The following is a 21,998-nucleotide window of genomic DNA, read 5'->3' as shown; positions in this document are numbered from 1 at the left end:
CACAGTTACTCGAGCTTCTCCAACTCTTTCTCTGGCTGATGTTACTTAACTGAAAACCACAGGGTCATTTCTTACCTGCGGGAATCCATCTGTATACACTTTATGTTCTTTTATGGGAACCGCCCTAGCACATGTGCTGCTTCTGAGTTTGTTTTGGTTCTGAGTAAGACTTTGCAAATTCTGAACCTCTCAGTTTCTGCTTCTCTGCCTAAAAACATTTAAACGGCAAAACTTTTTTTTTTTTTTTTAAAGGGGAAGCCTGTGTGGCTTCTGTGGATTTTTCCAATGTACCACAGGCTGAGGTGGGTGAAACACAACTTCAGAACCTGCTTATTTACATGCACCACACAATATTTGATGTGTGTTTATAATGAAATGGACACCAAAAAGTTTGGCCTTTTATAATGGACAGAAGGGAACAGTGTTTACTCAGTACCTACATTTTTCATACATTGATTCTTTCTTGTTTGTTTGTTTTTTGTGATTTACACAACAGACTGATAGGTTTGTAGTATTTTCTTTATTTTAAAGAAGAGAAAACTAAGGTTCAAAAAAGTTAAGAAACTTGGTCAAGGTCGTACAGCTAGTAAATGCCAGAGCCAGGATTCGAGTCCAGGTCTGTTGGACTCTGAAACTGTGCCACTTCCAACTATTTCAGACTATCTTCATGACCACATGGTGACAAAGTAGTATTTTGTGGTGGAGAGAGGAGAGAATTTCCTAGAGAAAGGGAAGTTTCTACAGGCGTGGAGCACCTGCCTGGCTCACATTCGTGCCCAGTGAATCCTCGGCTGGCTGGATTCAGAGCATGAGAACTGTTGCCAGGGAGATAAGGGGTAGGGGGAGTTGAAGGTGAATCAATTTGGGGCCATGTGGCTAAGAATTTATTTATGTGTATTTATGTCTTATTTGACTAAGACATCTAGGATAAAATAAATGGTTATGTCCTTCAAAGGAGGTCAGGACTTCAACATGTGAATTTTGAACATTTTGAGAGTACACAATTCAGCTCATAACTTTGGATGTCAGTGACCAGAGTTGACCTCTTGGAAACAGGCAGCAGGGTGGGGAAAGATGCCTGGGTAAGGGTGCTTGGAAGGCTCAGAGTTAGGGGGAAATGAACTAAATTCCAAATAGACTAAGTGGCCCACGGTGACTGTTCTGACTCTGTGCCTGTTCCGTTCTGAGCACCACTCTAGGACTTCTTGAATGACATAGGTGAAGGAGAATGGGAATCAAAGTTCTTAACCCCAGGAGCTCCCTGAGGACAAGAGAGAAGGACTGGAGTGGCAGTGGATGGAATGCTAGATGTCAAGGTGGGCAGGATCCCAGAGATTATCAGACCCTGATGGGGCAAATAGGTGACCTGAGTCTGGTCAAGCCTGAGGAGGTGTTCTGCTTGGCTCATAAAGTGTAAGACATTTGTTACACAAGTGCCAGTGTTTGACAAATGAAAAGCTCATGTAAATACCCAGATTATCTATTTCTTATGAAAATGGGATGATTCCCCAGTGGCAGCCATCCACTGGTACTGAGCAGGGAGGCCCCTTGGGGAGGGCCTTTGCTCTCCAGCTGACGACGTCCCCACCATGGCCCTGCAAACAGGACGTGGACCTGCCTGTCTTGTTTATAGACACTGAAATTCCACTTGGAAAATTGGTGCCTCATTCACATCATGGGCCACTTGATATGTAGAGAATGTTTAAGGTTGTGGGTTCCATTCCCTTCTGTGTGAGTGGAGAATCTTCTAGGACTTCGAGGACGGGGAACTTAACATTTTAAGCTCTTATGACTCCTTCCCAGGACAGTCTGCAGGACCTTGTTGATTTCTGGTGGTAAAAAGTGAGTAGTCTATATTTTATCACTTTATAAGAAGTAAGAAAGATACGTGTGGAAGCAATGTGACCTATAAAGCTTTGACCAAGTGGGGGAAGGCCCATTCCTAGAGCTGCTATGCTGGTTCAGGTGAGTTCTGCTGAGCGTGGGCTCACGCGGTAAAGTGGTTGCACCCTGCACCCTGGCATGTTTTGGTTTCCGGGAGGACTTTCTGTAGATGCTCTCAGCTTTAGGGCTGGCTCCATGGAGCTGTGTTTCTCCAAAAAGCATTTCCTACTCAGATGATAACTCCAAATCTGACAAGTCCAACAGAAATATCATACTTAAATTTATTTCAAAATATTTTGAATGACGTGTGCCAGGCACTGGGCTAGAGCCCAGAGCTAGGATCCCAGAGGAAGGATGGGAGGTGAGCAGGTCCCCACAGGGACAAGCAGCAGCCCTCTGCCATGTTACATTTTATGAGGGGACAGGGCATTGGGAGGGCATACAAGTATAATAGAACCTACTCTATTACTTATCATAATCATTATTACTGGACTCTTGTTATTGATGGCTCATTTTTAAATGGCAGAGGAGTCTTGGGCCAGATGTTCTGGGGAGCAGATGTGAGTTTGGATGAGGGATGTGGATTTCTACCCAGGCCTCTAGACCCTGTGGCCATCCTTCATGATGCTTTTCTGACCCTGTAGCTGGAAATCCTTCTTGCTGCCGGCCTGTTCCAGGGCTGATATCCTGCCAGCTGGCTCCCACTTCTCATTCTATTTCTGTTGGGCACTGGGGTGCGGCCAGGACATACACTGCCTTTCAAATCTGTGGAAAAGGATGATGTCAGGCATCTGCCAGTGGCCCTGCGAGTTCCTTCCAAAGCCCTCAGCCTTTGGAAAATCATAGGGATTGAAAATTATGGTGCTACGTAGCTCTGCACATTTCTAGTTATGGCAGAAATGAGGTCACTTTAAACAAGAGGAGACCATTCCTTTCCTGGTAATGAGGATGGTGGTCTGAAAACCACCTTTTTCAAAATCCATGAAAGCCTGGGTGTCATGTAGAAAAAAAAATATCGGAGATGGCAAGATAATAAGATAAATTAATTCCTAGAGATGAATGTTGGAATCCAGAGAGCAAAGTTATTTTGAAGTGGCAGCTTCCTGGGAGCATCTGTTGGTCCCTGGGGCATCTGTGGGTCTCTCATGGGCCAGGCTGGGGCCCATGTCATGGCCATGACCCATGTAGAGAGTCAGATCAGGACTGAAGACCCTGTCCTGCAAAGGGCCAGTGTAGGCAAATACCCCTCAGTGGACCTCAGCACTGGGCAGAGGGAAGGAAATGTTTGTTTTCCCTAAGTAGTCAACCATCCCTAGTACACATTCCCTCTGATGTGTGTGGAGCCCAAATTTGTGGTTCCCTCTGCAGCCTTACAAATCCAAGTGGGATATTTTTTTAACTGGTGGCATGTATCTGACCTAAGCAACCACGGGGACTTAGAGGTAGTTGCCTAGAGATGAAGGGAATGTCCTCTTTATCAAGACTGTGAAAAGTTCCCACATATTATTTCAAAGAATGTGAACTAAGATTACAAATTATACACAAGAAGAAAGGGCATCTCAACAAGACTCAGCTGAAACAAAAGAATTTGCATATGTAAAGTGAGTACATTTAATATGAATAATAAAAATACTAGAATAAAATGCAGAGGTACAAAACAGAAAAGTATCTCCAATACTAGTCAGTTTTGAAAATGAGTCAAATAGAACTTGTCTAAATAAATGATACATTTAACAAATGGTATAAATCCCATGTAATTAATATTGAATGGGAAGTTTAACAATAGTAGATTAGCTACAGATTAAGAGCTAATTATGGAACCAGCAGATAGATCTAAGTAAGTTACCTAGTGTGAACCACAGACTTACAGACGGAACATAATAAGAGAAGCGTTGGTACATGGAGAAGAGCGTGAGATAATAGGGAGTGAGGAAAAAGTCAAGAGAGTCTGAGACTTTCTAGTTGAAGAACATCAGATCAGAAACCCAATAAATCATGTATCCCGACCCCTAGCTATATCATGGTGAGACTGTGGAACACCAAAGGCAAACTAAAGAGGTTGAGAGCAGACAGAGAGAGACGTTATCTCCAGAATAATGCGGAGGCTGACAGCAGCAATCTTACTAAGAGTAGGAAACACAACACAATAGGAGAACACTTTAAAGAACACAGAGAAATAGTTTAATCCGATTTAGAGATCTAGCAAAATTATCCTTCAAGAATAATCCTGAAGAAAGATAGTATAAAGTGGTAATAGAGAGCTTACCACCAAAAAATATCTTTACTAAAACTAAAAGACCATTAAAATGGAATCTAAAGAAGAAAAGACAGAAAGAAGTAAACTGATCCCAGAAGCAAAGTCACAGAGTCAAGAAGGTGTGAATAAACCTATTGTTTGCTAAACTGGAGACCAGTAGTCCCCCCACTCACATTTGCAAGGTGGAGACATTTTGGTTGCATTGACTGAGAGTTGAGTAGGGAGGATGTAGCTGATGCATCGTGAGCTGAGGTCGACTGTGTCCAGGTGGAGATCTGATCCGACTGTACTGATCCTGGCAGACTGTGTCCAGGAACTGGGGATGAGCAAATGTGCCTTCCCTCTCACAAAGGGCTGGTTTGTCTCATCCTGAATTTTAAGTCAAGAAATTTATACTTAAACACAAAAGGCTATTGAATAATATTTTTAAATGTTCTTAGAAAATAAGTACTGGAGGCCAGCTCAGCCTTAAGCTAAATCCGGAAATAGATGATCATTTTCAAATGTTGCGCCCACAGGTGCCACCAGGCTCCACTTGGCCCGGTTGATTTTTCCTGCCCTTCCCGTAATGAGAGTGCTTCAAAGTGATATTCCCTTCCTTCTAGGCTCCCGTTGCCTTTGGGCACCAGAGTGCTCAGAATGAATACAGTAGAACCTCTATCAGTTGGCCACCCAAGGAACTGTAACAAACTGGTCCACGTACAGAGGTGGTCAGCATAAGGAACTAGGCCTGCTGTACTGATCCGTACACATGGTGCATGTGTGGTCTGTGAAAATTAGGTCAACTCAAGGAGGTGGTCAGCTGTGGAGGTGACCAAGGTGACCATACATTCCACTATGACAAGTGATTGGCCCTCTTGTATTGTATCTTTGCTTTCCTTGTATATGGTTTTAAAAACAATTTATATTTCACTTTCAACTTTTGTGTATTTTTTAAAAACTCAATATTTTTAAGAGATTTGAAATGAATAAGATACAATTATATTAGATTCAAGCCTGTCACCACTGTTACCTGTTCCTTTTGCTGTGTCAGGAGTGATACCTCCTCACCAGAGAAGACTCTTGCACTGTCGGCAGCTGGGCTCAGAGGGCACTGGACTCCCCAGTCCGCGGAGAGGCTGGGGTGTGCCGGAAGTCGGCCGGTGGTGGGAGGATGCTCACATCTCCTCCTGTGGGATGGAACTGCCCTGTGCACCTTGACCCCATTTGCTGGTGATTTAGCCAGGTCACTTACACAGAAATGTCAGGGGTGGCTAAGTTGGAAAACAAAAAGGAATCTGACAAGGCTGCTGCCTGGGCCTGGGCTGGAGGAGCCGGAGAGGCGGCGGCCTGAGGGATAAACTGCTCTGATGTCTGCTTCCCAGCTCAGGGTGACCTCCCGCTGTTTGCAGAGTTCACATCTGGGCTCATAGTGCCCTCCAGGAAGCCAAGAAATAAACTCATCTTGCTTCTGGGTAACAAAGAGGGATGACAGATAGAATTTAACAGTCAGATCTCAGGGGCTGTTCCACCCACATGCCTGATTGCAAAGAGGCCCTTTCTATGAGAGCAAACCCTGCAGTCTCTTCTCCACCAGAGCTCAGAACCCCACAAATGGGACTTCATTAAGTGGATAAACCGCTGTGGGTGTCCTGTTCTAATTTCAGAATGCTTTGGAGAAGGCTTAGCTTCAAGAAGAGGTACACAGCCCACCATGTGAGCCGACAGTGCCTGTCTGCGCCTGGCTTGGGCTGTGGCCCAGCACTTTCTGGGTAATTGGCAGCTGATGAGAACTGAAGATGCTGTAACAAGACAGCCAGACTCTGACTTCAGACGGTGTCCAGACAGCCATCCGCCGAGCCGCTTTATAGTTGGAAGTGCGAGCCTGGGTGCTGGAGCCTGGCCAGGTTTGGGCCGAGGTAGACTGACACTCCCCTTTGGTCATCTGCGTCACTCCCAGGTTGAAATCAGCATTGTCACTGCCCTCTCAGAGGGAGACTGCCAGCACAGGGAGTCTCCCTGGTGTGTGTGTGTGTCAGACACTCACATGTTGGTTTCGGTGTATGACCATTCTCCCCAATCAGCTGCAGTCCCCGCCACTCCCCAGCACTGCCCCTTGTTCCTTGCCCCTTGTTCTAACGTGGTGGTCCCTGAAAGAATTTGAATTTGTCATTCCCAGGACAGCCGATCCCTGTGTAACACTTGTCTTTTAAAAATCTGCTATTGGGAAGACATTTTAGTCATTTAAATAGGTGAAAACTAAGCTCTCTGTTTCTTTCTCCCAAGGCATTAGTTTTAATCCTTTAATTCAAAAACAAAAGGATTTTGATCTTCCAAGTTTTTTTATTAGAGAAGAAGAGGGGTTCAGCTTTTAATAAAATTTGTCAGAGGGTCTCCTTTTCCTTCCAACTACATGGTCAGACCCTGTTGACTTTAAGGGCTTAATTTAGGACTCTCTGAATGAGTAAATTACTTTTTTTATTTCTTAAGCCAAAGTCTCATTCTGTTGCCCTGGATAGAATGCCTTGGCCTCACACCACTGCAACCTCAAGCTCTTGGGCTCAAGCAATCCTCCTGCCTCAGCCTCTCAAGCAGCTGGGACTACAGGTGCCCACCATTAACACTGGGCTAATATTTTCTATTTTTAGTAGAGACAGGGTCTCACTCTTGTTTAGGCTGGTCTCAAACTCATTAGCTGAAGCGATCTACCCACCTTGGCCTCCCAGAGTGCTATAATTACAGCAGTGAGCCACAATAAATTACTTACTAAGGTAGTTCCACAAAAATCTCAGCATCACCCATGATCCCCAGGTGGGAGGGGAGGGGCTTCCTCCCTGGGCCCGAGTGGGGGTGGCACCCTGAGTGTGGCAGGCCATGACGCCATGGCCCCTGGTCGTCTGCTCTCTTCTGCACTGACTGCACTGTTTGTAGCAGGCCAGAGCCAGGAGGTCAGGGCTGGCCTTCGGGGACACCAGCTACCTCCATTACAGAGATGCTTCTATTCTATTTTGTATGTTGGTCAAGCGGTTGGAGGGCAGACTGTCCTTCAGTTATGGGTCATCAGTAAAGAAGACGGTCGTCTTCCTCATTCCCCTCTGAACTGTGCCACCGTTAGACAACAAATAAACACACCTTGTGAACACCACCTGTAATTTTTCCCCTCGCAATTAACCTAGCAAATTCCCATATGATCTGTATTAATCTGAGAGAATTATTCAGAAGAAGATTTGAAAAATGTCAGTAGACAATGGTCTTGCTTCCAGCTAAACTATGAAGAAGGAAAAGTTGCCCCGTTGAAAAAAGAGGGCAACTCTTGAAAAGAAAAAATTGGGTTGCCTGGATTGTCAGACTGTTGTACTCTTAATCTGTTGTATGGTGCATGGAGCTGTTTTCTTCCTGAGACTCAGAAGCTGACAGCTTCAGGGGACAGTTCTTAATTAAGTTCCTTTGTGTACAAATCCATTCTCTGATGAGAGTAGAAAGAGGAAGATAAGGAAGCCTCCTCCTGACGGGCACAGGCAGCAGGGGCTCTCTGCTGACATTTCCTTGCTGCTTGTGTTGAATTGGGAAGCTGGGTAGGAACTTCTGTTCATTTAGAATTCACCCTCTTGTGGAGGTAGAGAGCCTGGGGAGGAGGACAGGAGCAGGGCAGGAGCCTTTCTGTAATGGTCTTGATTTGGCAGCCTCTGGCAGGGCCTTGGAGACTCAGCTGCCCAGCTGGTATCCCCAGATGGCCGTGGGGGACCCTTCTGCTTGTTGAGGTTAGATCGTGAGCCCAGCCATGTGGGGAGAAGCCACATAGGACTGGGAAGGGATTGAGTTCCAGCAGAGGCTTGAGACAGTGGCTTGTATACCGTCCTGCATGGTAAGGAGAGCTGACAGGCAGGGCCCCTGTGGCCCAGGAGGCAGGCAGATTCCAGCTATTTGTTAATGAAGATTTTTACATCTGGAACCCCAAGGTATGACCAGGCCTGGGTTCAGGTGGTCGCCCTGCCTGGAAAATTCAACAGACCTACAGTGGTGTTTTTACTCTAAAATGTGGAGTTGAAAGGCTTCACTTCAGCATGTTCCTCTTATTATTTCCAGCTCTGAAATAACACAGTTCCCTGTTATTAGAAGCGGCTGAGGTTTTTTTGTTTAAACAGAGGGGACTTTGTGACTTCCTTCTCTGTGTGTCTTGCTGAGGAGAGTGAGCTGGACACAGGTTTTGATAAACTGAGCAGCTGGAAAGGACAATTCTGCCATCTGGTGATAAAACTCTGACAGTGACTCTGGGGCTGCTTGCGATCCTGGCTAGGCAGGGAGACTACTTTTTAGTTTGGGTCTGTGGAAACTGGTTTCTTAATCTGAGAGCATCAAAGTAATCCTGTAACAGGGTTGCAGTGAATACAACTAAACTCACCTGCAGCCATGAGGATGAGAATATTCTAATATTCTCTTTAGTTTTAGAATATTTCTTTTAGTTCCATGGCTCCTCACATCTGCTGAGAGCTGAAAATGTTACTATCAACTTAAAGTTTCTAAGTCTCATTGGGGGCATCCCAGTTGTTTGGGTGACAGGAATCTGACCACTTTTGGGTAAATCACTCAGCTTTTCAGGGGTCCTCCCCCTCTGAAGACATCTCCTGCATTCTTTTATTTATCTGTAGACAGCTCCGTTTGGTGGGATGGGAAGGACCCAGATAGGGTAGTGTTGGGAAGGGATCTTGTCCCTTGTGCAGCCTCCTGCTTCTGGCCTTGTCCCCATTGGAACATTAGCCCCGTGTGCTGAGGCGAGGCAGGTGCTGTGTGGGCTTGAGAGCCAGGTTCTCTTGGTTCTGTGTCTGTGCCTGTGGACCTCTTTACAGCTTTGGTATTGGGGTCTCTACACTCTGCAGCGCCCTGACTCCATCCCCTCAGGAACACAGCACTCCTTGCCGTATTCTGGACCCCAGGAGCAGACAGGCCTTGTCAGATGGTGACTTTGCCAGCCTCCGTCAGAATCCCTGGGGGGCGGGGGGTGTCCCGGAACCACACCAAAGGCTACCAGGGTCTCCAGAATCCATTCGGGGGTGGGGGGAGAGATTAACGTGGAGTTCTCAGAAGCCTTCAAACCTAGAGAATGTTTCTGACTGTCCCCTCTGCCAGCTTCAGGTGAGCAAGGTGTAGCATTTGACCTCTTGGCCTTGCCCTTGGCCCATCTTCCTGCCTTCTGCCCTCTAGTTCTTCTCTCCAGAACAAAAGTGGTTTCACCTTCCCTTTTGGTAAGTTCTTTCTTTCAAGTCTTTATTCTTCCTATCCTGTATTTGAACCTACAGAAGACTTTGGCTCTTGATCTGGAAAAGTCAGGTCAGAATGTGCTGAAAATGGCCATATTCTCTCTGGAGAGCCTGGGCCTGTGGTCTTTCATGGCCCACAGATGTGAGCTCCATCAGTAAGCAATGGACATCATGTCTCCCTCTCTAGACAGCTGCGGCCCGGCTCCCTTGCATGCATGCAGTGGTGGGAAGGCTGGAGGGAAACGTTGGGGACAAGTGTGGACTGGGCGTTATTTCAAAATGCCACCCTTCTCTAATTGCTGTAACAGCAGCGTCCCCAGACTAAGCAGATGGAGGGCTGCCTGAAGGGGACTTGAGCATCCTTGGTTTTGGTATCCAGAGGGGGTCCTGGAACCAATCTCCATAGAGACCAGGAAACAACTGTATTTCACACTTGTGTGCCACTCACTGCTAAGCATTTGGTAAACATTAGTTTATTTCAGCACCCCCATTTTCCTGACAAAAAGACTGAGGCACAAGTTTGGATCACTCGCTCAAGTTCCTGTCATTCTTTAGAGGCAGGGGAGACGATGTGGTCTGTGGCTCTTGTAACTTGTGGATGTGATCCCACCTGTCTCCTTGCCCTCCCACCCTTCCTGACCCTTGCACTTGGCCAGGGGAGACAGGACCCTCCTGGGGGATCCAGAGACCTCTGCATTGGCACCACATCCAGCTGTTCACTTCATCCTGGCCTTGGCTGGAGGAGGCTGGATGCCCAGGCACCTGCACAGTGTCTCTCTGGTGGGAAACTTCCTGGTTTCAGAAGGGCATGAGGAATTCCTCTAGTGCGTCCCATCCTGACACAGTGATGCCAGGATAGTCAGGAGCTTGCCCATAGTTGCCAACAATTTGAAAAGCTTCCTTGATCCAGGACCCAGTTTCCCCCCTTCTACTCCCTCCCTGCCTGGGCCTGTAGACCTCAGACCTCAGAGCACCCTCAAGTCCAGTCCTCTTCAGTGAAGGTGCTCAGAAACACCGCGGGAGGCCCCCACAGAACAGTGAGTGACAATGACATTCCCTTGCCCTGTCTATGCATCGTAACAGAAGAGCCTGCAGCCCAGTGAAGCATCACTGAATTCATTTGCCAGTAGGTTACTAGCTGGAGGGCCACCCGAAGGGGACGTGAGCATTTGGGGGATACTCAAATCCCTCCAAAATAAGATTAGTAGGATTTAGAGTGTTTCTTGGTATACTTTAGATACTTAATTAAATGTCCTTTGATATGGAACTAATGTTTCAGAATGAGTATTTTAAAAATATTTTTAATAATGCATCAAAGATAACTACACAATATGCAGACTCTGTCCAGGTACGCGTTTCCCTGGATGCTATTATTTTGTCACATTTGTTTTTGATCGTCTTCTTCCTGATACACAGTCTCACTCTGTCTCCCGTGCTCGAGCATCCTGGTGTCGGCCTAGCTCACAGCAACCTCACACTCCAGGGTTCAAGGGATCCTCCTGACTCATCCTCCTGGGTAGCTGGGACTACAGGAGCCCACCATGGCATCCAGCTAGTTTTTTCTATTTTTAGTAAAGACGGGGTCTGGCTCTTGCTCAGCCTGATCTCAAACTCCTGAGCTCAAGTGATCTTCCTGCTTCAGCCTCCTAGAGTGCTAGGATAATAGGCATAAGTCACTGCTCCTGGCCTCTGATCCTCTTCTCAGTGAAATAAAAGAGCACAGATAAAACTAAACCTCCCTTCCCATCCCACTGCTCCCCTCTCTTCCTCCTCTGGGGCAGCTGGTACAGTGAAGTTCCTACATCACACTCACCTTTCTTCTTCTCCTCACCAGCCCACACCTGTAAGCAGCACCTCTTGTTACATGTGTTTCTGAAGATTGGCATTTACACAGAAACTTACTACCATATATATTCTCCTCAACTTTTCTTCTCTTTATGATTTTGAGATTCATCCATGTTGGTACACACATTCACTCACTAATTTGTAACCTGTTTAGTGTCCCATCCGATTTGTACCAGAGTGTTTTTCTGCTCGCTGACTAATGATCAGTTTGGATGTACTGTTTCCTATTACAAATGTTAGGGTTTTAGGTTCTCAGTAAGTAGCGTATAAATAGCACCACGTTATTTCACTTCCAACTTTGTAACCAGCTGAGAAGTGACACAGAGACAGAGATAGTAGGCCGGGCTCAGATGTGCAGCCAGACAACTTGTTACTGGTGGACCAGAGACATTTCTGTGCCTGGCCTGGGCAACTGCAGAGCTCACCTTGGGGGCAAGGCCTGCAAGTTCCCTGAAAGGAGGACACATGTTCCCGTGTTCTGTGGATGAGCTGACGCCCACAGAGAGAGAGTTAGGAGGGCTGAAGGGAGCTGGCTGCAGTGTCTTTGAATGCCTCCCCCTCACAGGAGAAGTAAGACAGGAGACAGTCTTTCTCCCACCCTGACCCTTGTGACCTCCTGTGTCTCTAGACCCCAGCACATATGAGAACTTTATCACCCTCCTTCTCGCCATGCAGCTCCAGTATGCATGAAGTACTCTCATTTGGTTTGCATTTTCCCTGATTTTCTTTCATATATTCATTGACCATTCAGATTGTCTCTAAATGCTACTTAATAGACTTTGCTCATTTTTCAGTTCTTAAAAATCATATTTGATTTATAGGATTCCTTGCATGTTATAGTTACTCATACTTGGCATTCCATCTTAATAACTACAGAAACAACAGCTGTATTTATTAGACCGTGCTTATCTTAATTCATTTCATCCTCCCCCCCAACAATCCCATGAGCTAAATACTGTTATTATTCCCAGTTCACAGTTAAGGACATGGAGAAGTAACAACACTGTGTCACTATCCCAAACTTACACCAATAAACGTGTGGGATTTGAACCCCTGCCCATTAGCTGCACTGTCTTTGCCCTTGTTATACTGTGTGTGAGCTCAGCAGTAGAGAAGCATGGAGACTAGAGCTAGATCCCCAAGAGAAGTGAGTGTTGCCTGGGATTGGAGGGGTTATTGTTGGCTTTTGTTGATCCAAGTCGATTTCATCTTTTGAAACAAGGACCATGACCCCAGGAAGCCCATCAGCTCACTGCACATTCCCCGGGCATGCAGATGTGTTAGATGTATATGATATCTTCCCCCTTTGCCCATCCTCTCTGCTCCCCTGCGGCATCTCCCTCACGGTAGCGCAGGGCAGCCAGCCTAAAATACGCAGCTTCCATTGGACACGTGTCTCCATCCTTCATCCCCTTCTCTGCGTGGTCCTCCCCTCTTCTCACCTGCACCCCTCCTCACCACCTCACTTAACCAGATCCCAGGTTGTTCTCTGCCCAGTCATTCAACCAGAAGTGACAACTTTGCCTTTAAAACTGTCACTATGCCTATAGCTCAGTTACTGACTTTTTCTGCCATTTTTTTTTTACCTTTTTGCTTCCATATATTCACATCTCATCTCCTTGATGAACCTGAGCAATTGAGGTGAGTGACTTCTGTGTTTCTCTGTATCTGTCCTTGAGAACACAGGACCCAGTAATGCAGTAAGCTTTGCATTTGATCAGTGGAGGGTGGACAGGTTGATGGCGCAGCTGGGAGGTTGACCCTGGTATCATTCCTCTGGGTCTCATGTGCATGATTTTTGTATCTTGTATCGTTTGTATTTACCTTTCAAAAAATTGTTATCCAGTTGTTTGAGGAACATAAATTTTCAATTATTCCATCTAATTTTTTAACTGTCCTAAGGAGACATAAAAGATAACAGAGTTAAGTTTGTGAACTCATCCTAGAAAAAGCGGTATATACCTCATTGCTGAATATCACTGTGGTCACTTTTGAAGTGTCCTCTGGGCAAGCTATGCACTAACACCAGTGCCTCGTCCACCCTTCAAAGGCATTATGGAATTCTTTTCAGGAATGGTCATCAAAGCTATCATTGTATTACTCTTGATGTCCTGAATGTCGTCCTTTCAATATTTTCTTTACCTGTGGGTAAAGAAAAAGGTCATGGGGGCCACATCAGGTGAGTAGGGAGGATGTTCCAATACAGTTCTTTGTTTACTGGCTAAAAACTCCCTCACAGACAGTGTTGTATGAGCTGGTGCATTGTCATGATGCAAGAGCCAGCAGTTGTTAGTCACGAGTTTCAGTTAAGATTTTCCTGATTCTATAGAATGTTTACTCAATCTGTTATGCTTCTCATTCAGTTGACTATTCTGATCCACAATTTCATGAATTTTTGCAATTTTTTTGTTGAATCTGCTCATCACTAGCCACCCTGATCTCTCTTCATCAGTGATACTTTTTCTTACCCTTCAAAAAGATGCTTAGTCCATTTGTACACTGCTGTTTTCTACATGGTGTTATCCCCATAAACTTGGACAAACGGGTCTCTGATTTCACTTTCATTCTTGCCAGGTTTAACAAGGAATTTCACATTTGTTTGTTGCTCTAATTCAAGCTCTCACATTCTCATGACAGTACAGAAAAACATGCAACAGCAGTGAACACCACCCAGCAAGCCACATGTCACATGAACACAGCTGTGAGACACTGATAGACCAAGGTTATGAAACCTTACTGAGTTGTTTGTACAGTGCTGCCAATGTAAGTCCTGGGTTGCCAGGTTGTGATCTTAATTGTCAGAACTTGAAACATGGATAGTAGGGCGTTAGGTCTTATGGAATAGGTAGAGCATGCTGTGGCAGCTATGCATGGCTCTCAGTTCAGAACTAGAAATAGAATCTTTAGGCTCTCCTTTCTGATCTCAGATCACATTTCCCTACTCACTCTACACTGCTTTGTGCACTGTCCTCTCATACCCCTTGTTTAAAGTTACTACTTCAGTGTTTATATCACTCTAGTGTCTATATCTTCTGTTCCATTTGTGTATCAAATGTGTGATTCAAATCTTTATCCCTCTCAATAGGAAGGTTTATCGTCATTCCCTGTTTCCTGTGTGTGTGTATCAAATCCTTGAGTGGATCTTTGTGAAGTGATGAGCAATATTGCCTGAAGCAAAGCTGCGGATTTTCCTTTCTAGGTTTTTCATAATATACTATGCAGTTCCTTTTAGTTTTGGTGTCTTTCCAACCATTTCTTTCTTCACTCAGTCAATAGTTATTGAGCTTATTCAGCATTTTTCCTGGTACCATCACTGTAACAATTATAGACACAGCTTAGAGATGGGTCTGGCCTGCGTGTTGCTCTGAGTAAAGTTGGGCCACGTTTTGTGCCTTGGGGGGATTAGGGACCCAGTGATAGAGCCTCATGCCTGAGTGGCCAGAGAGGCTTCAGGGGGTCCCGAGACTTAAAGAATTTCAATGAAGGGAAGGATTGGAAGAGGTAGGTGGAAGAATACTACATATCAGTATTTCTTTGTTTTCACGTTAGTCTTACTTTTTTGTCTTTTGTAGAATCCAACAATATGGGGGTTAGAAAACTCAGTGATGGAGGAAATAGCAAAATGGGGAGAAGAGGTGATTTTATGCTGACTACTTTTAATTGAGAAAGTTTTAGGCTTAAGTTTATTAATTTTTCTCTTTCTTCTCTATGTTTAAGTTAACCCCATCTATGAAAACATTAAAATTACTTGGGAAATTGTGCTGGGATTTTCCTGTCTCCTATTTGTCCATTCTTGGGTGAGGATCTGCATGTAGCCAGGAATTGCTCCCTCACCACCCAGACCCCATGCGCTTCACAGCGGTGGCAGTCAGGGCCCCACTCCTGCCATTCACAGGAAAAGCTGCAGTCCTGGTCATGGTGACAGGACGTGAACACAGGCATGTCTTGCTTATCACAGGAAGATGTGCTTAAGCTGGATTTGGGGAAAGCATGTTCACATCCGGGTGCACCTGGCAGAAGGTGAGGGCTGCTGCTCTTGCAGACACGGTGGAGGAGGAGGCAGCCTGTGGAACGGACATCCTACTTTCCACAGCGGACAGAGATTAGAAACATAGATGAGAGCAGGATTAAAATTCTTCCTGCTTTCTATAGCATTTCAGAGCCTGGTCCTTCTTGTGGTTATAATGACTGTAATCACAGTTATGAAATTAAACAAGGCAAAGCTTCTCACAGATTGGTGCCTGATTGTACCTGAATTCATTAATGTCAGATATGTACAATAAAATATAAAGCTCCTTAAATGGCACTCATATGAGAGTGGGCATCCCAACTTCTCTACCCTTTGCCATCATACAGATCTTTGGTTTATGAGCAAGTCACCTGATTTCAGTGGTATCCAGTAGCATAGTCTCATTTTTCATGTAAGAATAGTTTCATGTGTAGACTGGGTGATCCACTCCCTAATTATTTAGAAAGAGATTCAATATTTATTTTATAGTCCTTGCATATGATGTGGACATTGTATAATTGCTGAGCATTATAAAGGTCAAACTAATTATGAGTAATTTTACTGTACCATCTAGTTAATGTCTTTACATAACCTTTGTCACATGTAGTAGTCATAGCTGTTTCATTGAAAAATTGTACCCAATGTGTCTGTTTTTCATTGCTGCGAAGTTTAAGGGTATATTTCTTAGATCCCTTTAGAAAAACTGCTGTTGGTAAGACAGATTCTCTGTGGTAACTGTCCAGCATTGATACATGAGAAAGAACAGTGCAGTTGGCTCGGAGGCTGTGGGCACAGGGGCAGGTCCAGTGTGCTCCTTCTGCTGTCCTCTGTCTTCTGCACTTCCTGAGAAGTGATGGAAGTGGTGCTCATCTCTCCGGCCCCAAGACTGGAATTAATGAATGAATAGAGAATGTCTCATTCTCAGTCTCAATTCAAATAAACCATGTTCTTTTGATCCAACACAATTTTTGACTCCTTCTGGCACCTTAATAGGTACCTTGAGAATGGATGAAACAGATGCCCAAATGTTTTTCTAAGCTATGCATCTAAATTCTATCTATGCAAAACTTGGATTAGTTACTGGAAGATTGGGAAGAGAGGTATTTCTGTCAAGACATATAAATTGTGATTTGCTAACAAGGAGTACTAGGGCTTTAAGCTTCGGTTACTCTGAGTTCAAAGTTCCTTTTGGGAAAAGGATTACTTGGGAAGAGAGAAAAGTTTGTCTCATGCAATTGGAAAAATGTGCATAAAGTTCCTGCTGCTGGTTGCAGATACATTGTAGATACACTTGAAGTCTTACTTTCCATTTCTGCAGGGAAGCAGGAGCACATCCTGGCAGGAGGCTGTTTGGCACTCAGGTTGGCAGGTGAAGAATCTTCAGCTTGGCGGGTATTTAGACCTGGTGCTTAGAGTCAGAGCAGCAGCTTGGAATATGATCAGGTCCAGGGACAGACAGACCTTTGATGTGAATCCTAGACCTTGGGGCTCTAGCCATCGGTTAGTGACTGAGCCTGAGTGAGGGGAAACTGTGACCTACAGTTCCACACTGGCATTGAGGACTAGGGAAACAAGCAAGGCCCACATCAAGCTGGAACTGATGCTTGGACCACGGGCTGCAGCTGCCTTCTGCTCCCTGGCAGCCTCTGCCCATTGCAGGCAGTGGAAGGCACCAGCACTCTTTCTGGAGGTAGGAGTTGTTGAGGGAGACAGGACAGTACACGTGAGGCCTAGACAAACAGAGGGTACATCAGGATGGGCTCAGTGGGCTGGTTTTCAGGAGCCTGAGATAACTTTTGCCTAGTAGGTGGTGGCTGGGTTTTGGATAGCTGGAAGAAGGCTTGTCAGTGATCAGGGCCTGACACTGGGGAGGGGCCAAGGGGCCCAGCAGATGGTCCAAGCAGGACATCTGAGAGAGACTGCAAGCCATTCAGGTCTCACTGGGAGTTGGGTTCGTGAGCTGGGACCAGGGCTGCACCCACCCACCCTGTGGAAGATGGACTCAGACATGGCGAAAACAGAGTTCTGTCACGTGACCCAGGTCCTAAGCAGGGGTCAGGGATGGAAAGCTCTGACTTCAAGGGACTAGGGGCCCATGAACAGCCTAGTGCCCAGTAGGACCAGCGGGACACATGGCTGGCATCTGAGGGAACTGGCACAGCTTTGCCATGTAACCAGCCCCCCTCCGATGGGAACTGGGGCATACCTCAGCCTGGGCTGACAGTGAGTAGGGCCCAGCACTGGCAGTGGTGGAGGGGTGAGGCCTGAGAGGGCTCCTGGGAATGCTGATTCTAAATGTTAAAACTCTGAAGTTTGAGAAGCAAACAAATCTCCAAATACGGTAAATACAGTCATAAGTCATTCAATGATGGGGATGTTCTGGAAAACGTATCCTTATCTACACATTCTGGGAAATATATCCTTAGGTGATTCCTTTGCTCATGTACACCCAGATGGGGCAGCCCCCTGCATGCTAGGCACTATGGTGTGGCCTGTCACTTCTGGGCCTCCTGTGCTGCACACTGTCAGGAGCTGTAACATGGTGGTGTTTGTGTATCTAAACATAGAAAAAGAAACAGTAAAAATATGGCATTATAATTTTTCGGGACCACTGGTCGTATGTGTGTCTGTCATTGACCAAAACATCTTTATGTGGCAGTGCATGACTTTAGTTGAATCAGGATTTCTAAATATTTAATGAGAGTAAAACTTCCAATCAAATTTTTAATAAAATTGCAAAACCTTTAAAAAAGTAATAAGCCAGCCTGCCTGCATGCATTTGAGCAGAGTCTGGGGCACAGATGTAGGGACTCTCAGCTCCAGTGACAGTAAGAACTGGTTTGTTTCCAGGCCAGTGATCTCTGCCCGTTGGTGAGGGTATGCTCCCTCATGCAGAAAGGTGCTAGGGAGGCCGACTGGGGCCTGCTGCCAGAGGGCCTGGAGCCTTTTGACAAACACTGTGCTCTGTGGCCTCCCTGGGGACATGACTTAGGGCCTAGTTGCAAGTTCCCAAACTGAAATGAGGCTTTTTTCTCTCTCCCTGGAGTATAGCCAAGGTAACGAGTAGATGCCAGGTAAAAAGACCCATTTGTAGACTCTCATGCCCTTCACAAGGACAGTCCTCCCCTCTCCTGGGGCAGGGTGTCCCCACTGCCAACAGTGATCCCCACCACCTGGGCTTGAGGGCTTATGCCTGGATTCCTTACAGTTGAAAGCATCTGATATACAGTAAATCGTATCTCTTACAACTCAAGGTCTCTGCTTTAACATGCAGAACCTTTTTCTCATACTGTTTGCATCATCCCTCGGGACAAAGACACCACAGACTGGGGGAATTGGTAGGAGGCAGAGGAAGTGGGACCCACAGGACACATCACTAACAAGGTGCAATATGCTTTATGGTAGGAAAAAACTTTATTCCACCAAAAATACTTCTCAAAAACCTGCTTTTATGTTGGTTATAAGATCGATTTTAACATCTAAGGCTGTATTGCAGAGCAGGTCAGTACACTGTCTCGGCTTCTCTGAAGTTTTTTACTTCCCTTTGTTTTTTGCCAGGTGCTTGCCCACACGTGCACGCGCGCACGCGCGCGCACACACACACACACACACACACACACCTATGACCTGCCTCCCAGGTAGGTTGACAGTGGTCTGGGGCCTCAGAAACAGGCACAGCTGACCCCACATCGAAGTTTTGCTTCTTGTACTAAGAGTGCATTCAGCTGTTAGTTTCGGCCTCATGTAGATACAGGCAGCATCTGTGAGAGTTGCTGTGTTCTTTACCTTACATGCAGTGTTTATATCTTTGGCGTGGGACACTCAGTTAAGCTGGGGGCCCTGCCCTTGGGGAACCTGGAGCTCAGCTGGACAACACGCACCCCCATAGCCCTTGTCTTTTAAAATGGAGTTTTCCACCTCATGGTTTTTGCATCAGATGGCTGGGACTGCCTATGCTGTTTCTGCTTTGCTCTGTGTCAGCCCAGATGAAGAAACATTCCATTGGTGGTTCCTGGGAAATAAATTATAGTGCCCTGCAAGACAGACACTGTGGGAGGACTCTGGGCCAGGGCACAGACTTTCCGGGAATGGCTGTTATGCTTGATCTGAGTGGCTTAAGGAGAGTTTAGGCCAAAACCTGCAAAGTAAAGAGACCCATTGGAGCCTAGTATCCAGGAGAACATCCTAACACTGTCCAGTGGGAGGGGATAAACAGAGGAGGCCTTGGAGGAGGGGCTGCCATGGGCTTTGCAGTCAGAAGCCTCAGTGGGACCACAGCTTGGCCTCTTGGAAAGGCCTGCCCATGGCAAGCTGCCTGGTGCCTCTGCGTCTCAGTTTCCTCATCAGTACCAGAGTTCATTGAGGTGATAGTCATAGCTCCTGGCACAGGGCCTGGTTTCGAGGACAGTCACCCTTCTCCCTTCTCTTCCTGTTCGGGTGTCTCCTTACTGGGAGTGTTCGGCGTCAGTCTGTGTTGGCAGGGCTATGTGGAAAGGAGTGGGTGGGCAGGAATTCTGTACGAAGTTATTATTTGCTCAATTTTTAAAGAAAAAATTGCTTCTTTAAAAGAAAGCTTATAAAGAAGCCTGATCTGGGGACCACTGAGGAACAGCTGCTGAGACGCCCCGTGGCCATTTGCCCCTGAGGCGGCTGCTAAAGCCTGCACTCCTGTGAACGCACTTTGAAAACTGCTGGGCTGGATTTGTTTTTTCCTTTGTTTTGTTTTGTTTTGATACTCCTAAAACAACACTTGGCGTCTTCACAGAAAGTTTAGGGGAAGACAAACGAGAGTTTGTGGGATAAGAGGCTGGCGGAGACCTGACCTGAGCATGGCTTGTGTTGCAGGTGTCTCCTTGTGAAAGGTGCCGCTGCGAGGCCAACGGCGAGGTGCTGTGCACGGTGTCGGCGTGTCCCCAGACGGAGTGTGTGGACCCCGTGTACGAGCCCGACCAGTGCTGCCCCATCTGCAAAAATGGTAGGTGAGAGACCCAGTGGCCGGGGTGCGGCTCCCCCACGCTTCGCTTCCAGGAGAGGGTGCAGCACCGGGTGGGAGTCCAGGCGCACAGGTCCAGGCACACGTCACGTGCCCACACACAGGCCCACGTGACCGCACATCGTCTCCTGGTGTGGTGGGTTCTGCGCGAGGCCCTCCCAAGCTCCTCCAGCTGGCGTCAGCCCCATGTTTTATGGCTGTTAAAAAGTTCTTTGGGGAGAAATTCGATTTCCACCTTTGACGAGAGTCACTTATTTTAATTTAACTTTGTTTGTTCTTGCAAAGCTGTTCCCCTCTCTCTCTGAGACAAATCAAACATGCTGGTTGTGCTCATTTACTTTTCATTACTAAGTGAATTAAACTTGGACTGTAATTGAATATTTTTCATAAGCAAATCAGGTAGGAAGGCAGGCGCCTGCGTTCCCAGGGGGAGCCCTGACTACTTCATGCAAAGGGAGTGGCAGGACTTCTCGAATCCTGGTTTATCACGGGAGGGAGTTTCCTCATCCTGTGTGACGAGTGACCCTTTCCCCGGGGCTGCCGGGCCGCACTTTGAGAAGGTGATTGAAGAGTGTGTGTTCCTGGGCACGCTGGGCTGGAGAATTCCAGCTCCAGAGAGCAGTAAGACAGAGGCCCAGGAGTGCCGTGTGCGGGTGTCTGAGTGTCTTCCCTGACAGGGGGATCGGGCTTTCTTGGTGTTGCCTTGAGACACACTGCTTGTGTGGCAGCCTCCAGGGCTAACTTGAGACATTGTCTGTCACTGTGGGTTGCTGGGCCAGGGCTTGACAGCCATGCCACGGGTGCGGTGTCAGTGGCAGGCAAGCCTGGCTCGCACCGGGTGTTCATGGCGTCGGCATAATTCCAAGTCTGAGGATGATTCCACCGTTAAGAATCGTGTGGGTGCTGAGGCCCCACAGACACGTCAGCCGGGTGTCCTCATTTATCTGCATTTTACCAGAAGATATTGTGACACTCTTGAGATGTTTTTTATAAAAAGGAAGCAGAAATGAAGTTACTGTTGGAAAAGGATAGCCCTAAAATAATAAGATCACCGTTACAATGTCTCGGTTCTGTGGAATATGTCCACTTTTCAGAAAAGCAGAAGACGGAGTCCAGAGGAGTAGTGCGCTTTCTCTGTGGCTGGCCTGGCCGCGAGGTGGAGGGAAGGCCAGTTTCGCTGCCAGTGGGAATCAGGAGCAGGGGGAGGGAGACGTTGGGGGTAGGGCTGGAGAGGCAGTAGAGGCCGGCACAGTCTCCCGGAGGGCTGGGCGTGGTGTTAGCTGGGGGTGGTGAGCACCCCTGAGGGCCAGAGGAGGATGCAGGTGGCCTGGCCTCTCCCTCACGCAGGTGGTTATTCAGTGGCTTAAATACGGGTTGCTCAAGTATTTGGCATTCTTTGTATCCAAGGTATTGCATGTTTCTCTTGTTGGTTTTGATTATAAAGAAAGTTTTGGGAATTCATAGCCAGGGAATCCTAGTTTGAGTGTTTACACTAAATGAGAAGACAAGGTTTCAATCCCAGAGTCTTTTGTGTCTTGTAGAAAAATTTCAGACCTACAAGAAAGTTGAAATAACCGTACCGTGCACAACTGATCTAACTGTATACCTGTAACTCATCTCTCCCTGCTGTGAACGTTCTGCCACATTTCCTTTCCCTCTCCACCTCTGTGTGTGCATAACCAATACCACCTCCACGTGTGCATGACCAATACCACCTCCATGTGTGCATGACCCACAGCACCTCCATGTGTGCATAACCAATACCACCTCCAC

General features: G+C 46.6%; 1 protein-coding gene across 1 annotated transcript in view; it reads left to right on the top strand.

Annotated features, from left to right (window-relative positions):
• Positions 1-21,998, top strand: part of VWC2 (von Willebrand factor C domain containing 2) — a 139,048-nt gene that overhangs the window by 7,290 nt on the left and 109,760 nt on the right. Inside the window, exon 3 of the mRNA XM_003797746.1 lies at positions 20,078-20,207. Within this exon, the coding sequence (XP_003797794.1) occupies positions 20,078-20,207 (130 nt within the window). The remainder of the gene's footprint in view (positions 1-20,077; positions 20,208-21,998) is intronic.

The sequence above is a fragment of the Otolemur garnettii genome, unplaced genomic scaffold (genome assembly GCF_000181295.1).
Source record: "Otolemur garnettii isolate 467f Iridium unplaced genomic scaffold, OtoGar3 scaffold00123, whole genome shotgun sequence".
NCBI lineage: Eukaryota > Metazoa > Chordata > Mammalia > Primates > Galagidae > Otolemur > Otolemur garnettii.
The sequence above is the reverse complement of the archived record's forward strand: the minus strand, read 5'-3'. Positions and strand labels throughout refer to the sequence as shown.